The following is a 10,295-nucleotide window of genomic DNA, read 5'->3' on the forward strand; positions in this document are numbered from 1 at the left end:
CTCATTGGCATGCCCGCTGCTTAGGAAAACATCACAGCCACCCCTCAACCCCCCAGCTTCCCACCCTCCTGCCGCTGAGCCGGGTGTCCTTACTGGGCACGTTCCCCTACCTGTGTCGGGGGTTGCGTATGCAGGCACAAGGAGCGTTGTTTCATGGACCCCTCACCTTCACAGAAGGGCCATGAACTGAGCGTGTCCTTCTGCAAGTAGCTTTTACCTCTCTGGCCCCAGTTCACTCACTTTCTCTTTCAAGCATATGCTCGTTGAGGCCTTGTCCTGTCAGTGAACCTGGGGTTCTTTCCATGTTCGCTGTTAGAAACAGTGCTGCTCTGGAAATTCTTTGGACGTTCTTATGCTTGATGTTACATACTGAGGAACGGGCTTGCTAGCTCCCAGGCAGTACACATCTCCATCTCTGCAGATAAACCATTCTTCACCGTGCCTGCACCACAGAGAGGATTTCAGCAAATACTGGACCGTAAAACTAACACGTTTTATTATAAAATAGACTTAGAGCCTAAAAAAGGCAGCATGGAGAAAAATAATTACAAATGGCCCATAAGTCCACGGGAAAGAATTCTCACTCATAATTAAAGAAGCGCAGACTGAAGGAAGCAGAAGGTGTCGTTTTCACCTGTCTGGTCTTGTCAGGGATAAGAGCGTCATAATCAAAGGAAAGAGACACTCGTGTGTTCTGTGCGTCCTAAATCTGGTGCGGTCTCCGTGGAGAGGAGTTTATCAATAACTATTAAAATTTAAACCACACCTATCTTGTGACCTGTGGTGTCACTTCTTTGCTCTTAGAGCACAGGCAGCCTGGTCTGGGGATCAGGGTGGCCACGCCCCTCACTGGGCTCCTTCAGGGCACGCTGGCTGTGGACCAGCAGCAGGCACCTGGGCTCCACGTGCCCATCTCCTCAGTAAGTGACTTCGTAGAGTCACAGTGAGAACTGCTCTGAGTCCCCAAACATCGTTCAAGGAGACCCTCACCACCACATCGTTGGTAATAGCAGCACGTGGAAAACCAGTGAAGCTGGTTAAGTGAGGACAGGTTAAGTGAGGAGGGCACAGCCGTACGTGCAGCCATTACAGAAGAAGGTAGGAGGTGGGGACTCTGGGTGTCCCAGTAAGGAACAGAGCCCAGGTCACACTGTTAACTGCAAATACAGAAAAGCGCGTAGGAAAATAGGCACAATTTGTATGTATCTGTATGTTTGCCTATGCAGAGAATATTTGTGGAAGGATACACAGACTGTTAATGTTTTCATTCCGGGGATTGAGACTTGGACAGAAGGGAGAATTTTATTTGTCAATACATTTCTGTGCCATTTGGAAAACGTTGTGTTGACTATGTACACATAGTATTTTAAAACTAAAAAAACACTCGTTTCAGAATTTTTGAAGAATGGGCATAGAGGTAGAAGGTTTGTTGCTTTTTGCATTACTGCTGACCCTTCATTTAAAATACATAAAAGTAATCTTAATATTAACCCGAGCAAATGGGAACGCAATTCCGGACCCAGGCAGAATCTTATCAGTTGGCTCCTTCAGATCTTCGAGGCTGCCAGCGCCCCCACCTCCCCCTCCCCGGGTTTGGCCATTTGACAGTTCTCCAATGTGATAAGATTCTTCCAGCCCTAGTGTCCGGGTGCAATTCCTGTTCTAAGTAGACATGGGAGAAACAGCTCCCCGTTGAAGTGCTCTCATCATAACCAGGGTGGTGGCTTTTCCTTCCTTCCTGATAGGAAGTAGCCAAGCATGCGCACTGGCTCAGCACTCACACTGACCCCAGACCCACAAATAGGTCACCTGCTCATCTCCCTCTCTCTTATACTAACCGTGATGTGGCTGGCCATACTCTTAACTTTATTTCTGGGACCATTTCTCCTTTAGATCTTGAATGCTCGACAAGAACAGTACTGGCCCCAAGGCAATTGGTTGGTGGGGGCGGTGAAGAATTAAAGTCTTAAATAGTTTGTGATTTGTGACCCCCTCCAACAGACCACCGTGCAAAAACAGGTGTATAGTTTATCTGTGGTATTCACATTTCATGGGGAGGCAGGATTATGAAAAAAAAAATGTTTTTAAAAGTCTCCTTAAAAGGGGATAATAAAGGAAAAAAACATGTTGGGAAACATTTTTGAATGATGGAATTACATGTCTGTTTCTCACCTACGTTAGGCTGCAGTGATATTTACTATGGAAAATATCAAACATACGTAAGAGTAGGGTGACAGTACAGAACTGCCAAGTACCCTTACCAGTTGCAGCAACTTACAGTCATGTTTATTTCCGTGATCCCCCCACCTACTCCCTCCCCTGACTTTTGAAAATCTAAGATACCTTATTTTTCATAGGTAAATATTTCATTGTGAATCTCTAAAAAGTAAAGACTCCTTTAGAAACAAAACTGGGGACATCTGGGTGGGTCAGTCACTTAAGCATTCTGTCTTTAGCTCAGGTCGTGATCCCAGGGTCCTGGATCGAGTTCCATGTCTGGGGCCCCCAGCTCAGCAGGGAGTCGGTTTCTCCCTCTCCCCTTCCTTCCCCCCCCATCCCCCAACTCATGCTCTCTCTCACTCTCTGTCTCCCAAATAAATAAATACAATCTTTTTTTAAACTTTAAAAAAAAAAACTAAATTCCCTGGTATCAAATAACTTGTCAGTATTTAAATGTACTGCATACTTTTTTCTTCTAGTCCATATGTTCGAAGCAAGGTCTACATTTGGTTATCGTGTCTCTCAAGTCTCTTGTAGTGTATGGATTCTCCCTCCCTCTTTTCATTACCCTGCATTTATTTGTTGATGAACGAGATAGTTTTGACTGTAGTTTCCCCACATCTTGAATTTGGCTGATTGTCTCTCTGTGGTGTCACCTGACAGGTTCTGCTGTCTCCTGCATATCCCGTAATCCAGTAGTTAAATCTGGAAGCTTGCATTGGTTTAGGTATTTGACAAGACTGCTTCCTATGTGGTGGCATCTTCTTCCATCAAGAGGATCATGATATCTGATTGTTTCTTTCTGACGGTGGCCGCCACCATAATCATTGATTCTTTACTTGCAAAACGGTGATACTGTGATTCTCTCATTTCTTAATTTTTTTTATTGAGAGAGAGAGAGAAAGCACACGGTGGGGACAGGGGACAGAGGGAGAGAGAGGAAGAATCACAGGCAGACTCCCCACTGAGCATGAAGCCCGATGCAGGAGCTCAATCTCACAACCCTGAGATCGGGACCTGAGCTGAAACCAAGAGTTAGATGCTTAACCAACTGAACCACCCAGGTGCCTCTAAAGTAAACATTTTTAAGGCTCTTTGATATGGTTTACAAATTGTTTCCCAGAAAGGTTGGGTTTTACTGGCAGTGCCTAGGAGTATGCATTTCAGCTCCCCACAACCCCTCCTACAAAAGCCATGGAGAAACACTGGGTCTTTATTAAATGTAGCCCAACATACTGATACTTGGACTCTTCTTGCCTGCCATCCATCCATCCATCCATTCATTCATTGTGAAAACTACACAAGAAAGGCTGATGGCAAAGGGCGTGAGACTGTGGAAGAAGCACAGGTGGGGAGCTGGCCGCCTCTGTTGTAACGGGGCCCTGTACCCGCCTTGTCCTCTGCAGGCTGTGAACCCAGGCAGGTCCCTGTTCCTGCTGTATGCCCTCAAGAGCTCCCCAAGACTTGGTCTGCTGTACCTCTATCTATTTGACTACACGGACACCTTTCTACCCTTCATCCACACCATCTGCCCGCTGCAAGAAGACAGTTCTGGGGAGGACATCATCACCAGGCTTCTGGTAGGTCTGCAGAGCGCCTTGAATGGAATTACTCTGCCACCCCTCAGTGTGGTCTGGAATTAGAGACGGGACTGTAGCTGTCATGGAAGAGCCAATAGCACCCAGCCTTCATTTTTTTCTTGCAAGGAGAAACCCTATAAGAGAACATAAAGCAGACCCTCCCCACTTCCAGAAGCTAGTTTTATTTCCTGCATTACACACAGCAAGAGGGGCTACCTTCTGGACCTGAAATATTTAGGGGGGAAGAAACAGCATTGCTTTTGTTCTAAAAGAAGATAGCCTAGGTCTGGATTGCCCGAGGGTTAGATCTGCGGACCTCCCAGCTTGGCCACCTGTCTGTTAAGAGAATCCCCAAAGAATGATCGTTTATCCTCACACAGGGCAGGGTAAGCATCCATCCCAGTGGCCTCAGGAAAGTAAGCCTCATCTACCTCGGTGATAGGAGTTGGCACAGGCCCCTGGCAGGGATAGTTGCCCACCTTGGCTATCGTGTCTTCAGTTTGATCCACGGAGTCCTCCAGAATGGCGGGGAGTCCTCCAGAATGGCGGGTGGATCCCACTCAGTGATTTCTGTGTATCTGGTTGGTCATTTCAGGTGATGTCCTTCGCATTGCTGCCCTTGGGGCAGTTCCTTTGATCTGTTGAAATCAAAAGTCACATGGTTCTAGGAATCGTCATGTGATCCAGACCCATAAATATTAAAACAGGATTCCTAAATCTCCAAAGACCCTTTTTAAAGTACTTGTCAAGCATCTCCCTAACTGACTTGAGACTTGGATGTAGTTTAAAGCCTGCTGATAAGCCGCTTTGCATAGTGTTTATCTCATTATCCCATTTCCTGCTGTTACCTGTCCTCACTGCACTGCAAGCCAGAGACCTCCCTACCATTCCATTCTAACAAGCCCCAGGAACCCCTGCCCACTCAGCACACTGACTTTCTTCTTGCAATATGTAGTTTCTGTAAGCCTTCTGGATGCCTCCATGAGTTGTTTAAATGCTCTGGTTAATTGTTTGCTAGTATCTGTAGTTAGGGCTTTTTATTTTCCCCAGAATTACTTTTTCAAAATGTATGTTTAATTTTCCCATGATCTGTTATCATTCCAAGGCAGCTAAGATGTCAAATTTAGAAAATTGTCTGAGTTACCCATGCAGTGAGGAAGAAATTTAAAAACTGTCCTAATTTCAATTCATTGCAACCTCGTTATTTATAACTCATGCTTAGATTTTTTTACTTCCGGTTTCCCCCGCATTCCATACATGTGAAGCATCTCTCTTCAGCTTCTTTGATAACATTTGTCCGGTGTAAGATTAGTTATTATAAGGTGAACTGATGGTTGGAAATTTCCTGTTATGTTGTTGGGTATGTGGGTGTTTTCATAAATGTAGTTTTCTGCAAAAGTCAATCCTCACAATTTTTTTTGTGTCTACTTGTGCTTATTTTTATGTTATTTTAAAGGATCTTAGAGAGCCCACATGGAAACAGTGGAGAGAATTCCTTGTCAAGTACTCCTTCCTTCCGTACCAGCTGATTGCCGAATTTGCTTGGGACTGGCTGGAGGTCCATTACTGGACGTCACGGTTTCTCATCGTCAATGCCATGTTACTCTCGGTTCTGGAATTATTCTCCTTTTGGAGGATCTGGTCAAGAAGTGAACTGAAGTAAGTGTGTTTTTAGGTTGGAGATGGCTGGAACAGCGGGCACTGAGAAGGACTTTTACCAAGTGGTGGAAGGGTCCTCTTTGAAGTAGTAGGTGAACGTGAAACACTCCTTGGGCCCCGGTTTAGAAACACTGCGTAAAGCAGCGATTAGGAAATGGTCCTCATGTTCAGGGGTGGGGAAGTTTTCGTGGTGCTCACTATTCAAGAGTGTCTCCATGTGTTTTATCCCCATGAAATAACACACCATGTACTTCTGGGGGTGGAGGTGTGCATGAAGGACCATAGTAAGGAATACGTAAGTGAGAGGAAGAGGGTACTTTATGGAAAGGGCACAGTGGTAGAGCATAAAGAGATCTGGTGAGGAATTCGTGGTCCTGAGTTCTAATCCTGCCACTGATCAGGACAGTAATCGCTTCTTGGGATTAATGCATGAAATGAGAGCCCTGGGCTAGCCATTCAGAGTCGGGACTCTTGGTTGCCTGTGATTGAAACCAGCCTGAATTGGCTTTCCCAAAAAGAGAAAGACCCCACCAAGACTTCCTGCACGGCTGGACCCAGAGACCTAAACGCTGTCATCAGGACTCACCCTCTCCCTCTCGCAGCCCTGCTCTCAGCTCTGTTGTTCACCCTCAGGCAGCTCTCTCCGCGCGGGGCCCATGGTCACTCCGGGCATGGATCGGAGCAGCTTAGCAACCCCGCCGGAGGGAGCACACTTCTCTCCCCGCAGCACTTACAGTCTCGGGGCTCCCGCTCCTTCACTCAGACGGGCCCCACCTGGGGCCCATGCCCACCCGGACCCATCACCAGTGCCGGGGCATGCCCTCGCCCCCCAGCCAGGGGCTGCTTCAGCTCCACCGAGACCACGTGGAAGAGACAGGGGCAGGAGGCACTGGAAGGAAAGCTCAGAACGTGTTTCTAGGAGAAGGGGGGGCGGGTGGCTTCTGGGCAGGCAGAAGTAACACAGCCGCACGCCAGCATCCTTACAGCTTTAAACATGCCATGACCCACAGAGTTCTTGGCCTCGTCAGTCAGTAACAGCCCTCTAAATAGTCCCCAAACCTGACAGGAACCTCCTGTTGATATATTCAGGCACCCCAGCCCCTAGCTCTCTGCTGGGTGCTGCAGATGTGTTGGTAAAGAAGACAGACAGTCTGGGGCGCCTGGGTGGCTCAGTGGGTTAAAGCCTCTGCCTTCGGCTCAGGTCATGATCTCAGGGTCCTGGGATCGAGCCCCACATCGGGCTCTCTGCTCAGCGGGGACCCTGCTTCCTCCTCTCTCTCTCTGCCTGCCTCTCTGCCTACTTGTGATCTCTGTCTGTCAAATAAATAAATAAAATCTTTAAAAAAAAAAAAAAAAAAAAAGAAGACAGACAGTCTGGACTCTGCAGGCCTACAACCTCACAGAAAACACGGACATTAAACCCATACAAGTGCGACCCAGCGCCCAAGCAGGTGGGGCTGTCCTGGGGGCAGAGGGGTCTTCCCCCGCTGTGGGGACCAGGGTCAGGCACAAGCCCCATCCTGGGAGCTGAGGACGCTTGGTCAGGCAGAGGCGCGCCTCGGGCCGCAGGGCCAGGAAGGAAGCCTCTGCAGCTCCGGCAGCCAGGCTCCGCTCTGGGGGGAGGCCCGGGGCCCGAGCCCGTTGGCACCATCGTTAGAAACGGCATCACGACTCCACCTCTCAGATGCTTCTCTTCTTTTCACAGAACCGTGCCTCAGAGGATGTGGAACCATTTTTGGAAAGTATCAACACAGGGGCTTTTTGTGGCCATGTTCTGGCCCCTCATTCCTCAGTTTGTTTGCAACTGTTTATTTTACTGGGCCCTGTACTTCAACCCAATTATTAACATTGATCTCGTGGTCAAGGAAGTCCGACGGCTGGAAACCCAGGTGTTGTGACTGGCACTGCCCAGGCCCTGGGGGACTCTTCCGGCCTCCTTGACATCGGAGCACTGATGCTTGAGCAGGAGGGTGGGGGGGGCAGACTTCCTATTTCTACGCCTCATGAACAAGGTGCTGCTTTGTCTGTCAGAGGCTCCAACCAGGTCCTCTCTCCCTCTGCCTGTGGCATCATGGCAGCAGGGACTGACAGCCCAGAGCTCGGCCGACACAGCGGCAGCACCTCCCATCCAGCCACCCTCCTCACGGAGACCAGGGAGGCCCGGTCCACCGCGGCTCTCAAGGACCTGGGTCCCCAGAGGATGCAGTGTGGTGACAGCAGAAGGCTGCTGCGTCAGTGATCCCACTGGACAAAGGTTCCCAGCGTGAATTGCAGCCCAGGGCTGAGCTGGAGACCTGGCTTGTTGGGGCCAGGCCTGTCCCCTAAGGCGAATTTAGGAAAAAAACCGGGAGAAGATTTTGTCATAGGCATAGACAGTTGCACATGAGCAATACAGAGGAAAAGCCCAAATCTGATGGACGATTCTGTATTATGAAAGAGTTGCTAGAAGGTTTGTCAGAGTGAAGCATCTAAAAGGATTCCATGTGAGACCACACTGTCATCAGATTTTCCACGTATAATCGCTGCGAGTTTGGATTCCTGACTCAGGGCTGGGGATTGAGTAGGATGTCAGGCAATAACGGAGAGTAATTTACGTGGGGCTGAGCTGCCTCGGTGCCACTTACAATGATTATTGTGGGGTTGGTTTGTTTTGTTTTCGGGAATTTAATATCCAGGATAATCCTTTTGTTCAAGGAAACGTTTTGTACGTTGACCTCGCACTGTATGATCTTACTGTCCTGTTCTGATGTATAAAACAGCAAGTATAATTACACCAAGTGCTGTCATTGTAAATACGAATGAGATGAAGCAGGGCCTTTTCTTTCCTTCCAGTGTAAAGATAGCAGGTGTGGACGGGAGCCGCCCGGAGATTGGCCCCCGCAGAGGTAAGCTTGCGCCCAGTGTTGTTTGATGACTCTATGAACCCTTCATTTATCCTTTGGACCTTTGGAAGATTTCCCTCAAACTTTGCATCCGAAAGTTTGAAGCAATCACTTGAAAGCAAAATAAAGGTTTTTATATAGATAAAAGTGCTACCGAGCAGAAAAAAGAACTACTTTGAAGACGTGATGGAAATCTGCATTGCCCCCTACAGCCTAGTGACCCTGAAGTCCCCCAGCCTGACGTGAGCGTGGCGCCAACGAGCCACCCTCCGGTGCCTAACCCGAAAGGATGGAGGGTGTTTTCCTTCCTCCTGCGCTTGCTCATCAGGCCCCAGGCCTGCCTGACCTTCCCCATGTCACAGCACAGCGGGTCTGGGGACACCACACACCATTTGCACATCCCTGGCCCGGTGCCTTGCACAGTTACTGTTCTCCTTTCCAGATGAGCACAAGGAGGCTGGCTGGTATCCGTGGGGCTGGGCCCAGGCTGGACTGCCAGTCCAGCACCCCCGCTTGCACCCGTGGACTCGCAGCGTCCCCACGTCCTCCCCACATCCTGCTTCAAGGATGAGTAAGTAATACCCATGTACGCGCTGGGAGGGAGGGAGGGCTAAGACTGGGCCTCGAGCAGATGGACTGGGCCAGACTCTCGCTTCTTATCGCCAGAGTGGGGACAGGCACATTGAGAGAAGGGCTGCTGGCTGCCTCTCTCCGCCCTCAGACCCTCTCAATCATAGAGGGCTTGGGTACACAGAAGGGGACGTTTATGGAAAATATTCAGGCCCTTTGCTACAAAAATTGCACTTCTGCCAAGTCTGGGGTCAGCAAGAGTCCCTGTCCCCATTCAGGGTCCTTCTAGCTGGACTAAGAATCAAACTGACAAGAGACAGATCAACAGAAAATCAAACTTAACGTTGTACATACAGGGAACCCATGCAGGCGTGGCTATTCCAAAGATGGGCAAAACGAAGCCAGATGTCCTCCTGAGCTAAGCTAGGGGTATGGGCTATCAGAGGGAAGGAATGTGATTCACAAGACGATAAGAGCAGATGTTTGGTAATGAGCTGTTTGCCCTGCCCATGCAGATGGGCCACTCAGATAAAACTGAGCTCTGGTAATAGCCTTCATTCTAGAACAGACCCCCAATTTAGATTTTTCTCAGTAGTTAAAGGAGGGACAAAAGTTTCTCTTGAGCCCGCAGGGTCTCTGCTGCCTTCAGCTCAAAATAGTCTTCATACCTGAGTGGCCCATCTTGGTTGGGGTGGCCTGCCCTTGGGCACGACACTGGGTTAAGGAACAATGAAAAGGGGGGTGGTGGGATGTGGCAAAGTTTATTCACTAGCATCCTCGTCGTGTCAATAATTGATAAAAACTGAAAATATCACCAATCCCCCAAAGTGGGCAATTTATAAAACAATATGTAGTACAGTTACTTAAAATGAAGTTTCCAAAGGTTTTTTAATGACATGGGGGGGAAAGCAAAATCCTATGCTATGGTCTCAATGGCATTTTTAAGCATCGTAGAAAACTCTGATGATAGCACACAGAGATGCTGAAAGTGGTTATTCTGGATTATGGGAATAAGAGTGATTTTTTTCCTCCTTTATACTTGTCTTTATCTTTTTAAGCATTGAGGATATACTACTTCTGTAACCAGGAATTTAACCGTTAGGTGGAGTGGGATGGAGAAGTCTTCCTTAAGTTCATAACTACCAAACTAGGGCTTCACAGAAGCGGGCATCTTTTTTTTTTTTTTTTCCTTAAGATTTTATTTATTTGAGAGAGAGACAGAGAAAGCACGAGCAGGGGGAAGGAGCAGAGGGAAAGGGAGAAGCAGGCTCCTCCCAGAGCAGGGAGCCCAACCTGGGGCTCGATCCCAGGACCCTGAGATCATGATCTGAGCAGACGGCAGACGCATAACTGACTGAGCCCCCCAGGTGCCCCACAAATGGGC

The 10,295-nt window shown here is 48.5% G+C and overlaps 1 protein-coding gene across 3 annotated transcripts in view; it reads left to right on the forward strand.

Annotated features, from left to right (window-relative positions):
• Positions 1-8,483, forward strand: part of BFAR (bifunctional apoptosis regulator) — a 28,448-nt gene extending 19,965 nt beyond the window's left edge. Inside the window, exons 6-8 of one of the 3 annotated variants that reach the window (XM_047714054.1) lie at positions 3,627-3,800; positions 5,257-5,459; positions 7,165-8,236. In XM_047714054.1, the coding sequence (XP_047570010.1) occupies positions 3,627-3,800; positions 5,257-5,459; positions 7,165-7,357 (570 nt within the window). In that variant the 3' untranslated portion in view covers positions 7,358-8,236. Of the gene's footprint in view, positions 1-3,626; positions 3,801-5,256; positions 5,460-7,164 lie in introns of all 3 variants that reach the window. The other 2 variants (XM_047714055.1, XM_047714056.1) reach the window with 2 other exon arrangements.
• The last annotated feature ends 1,812 nt before the right edge of the window (positions 8,484-10,295 follow it).

Source organism: Lutra lutra, chromosome 18, assembly GCF_902655055.1.
Source record: "Lutra lutra chromosome 18, mLutLut1.2, whole genome shotgun sequence".
NCBI classification, from domain to species: domain Eukaryota; kingdom Metazoa; phylum Chordata; class Mammalia; order Carnivora; family Mustelidae; genus Lutra; species Lutra lutra.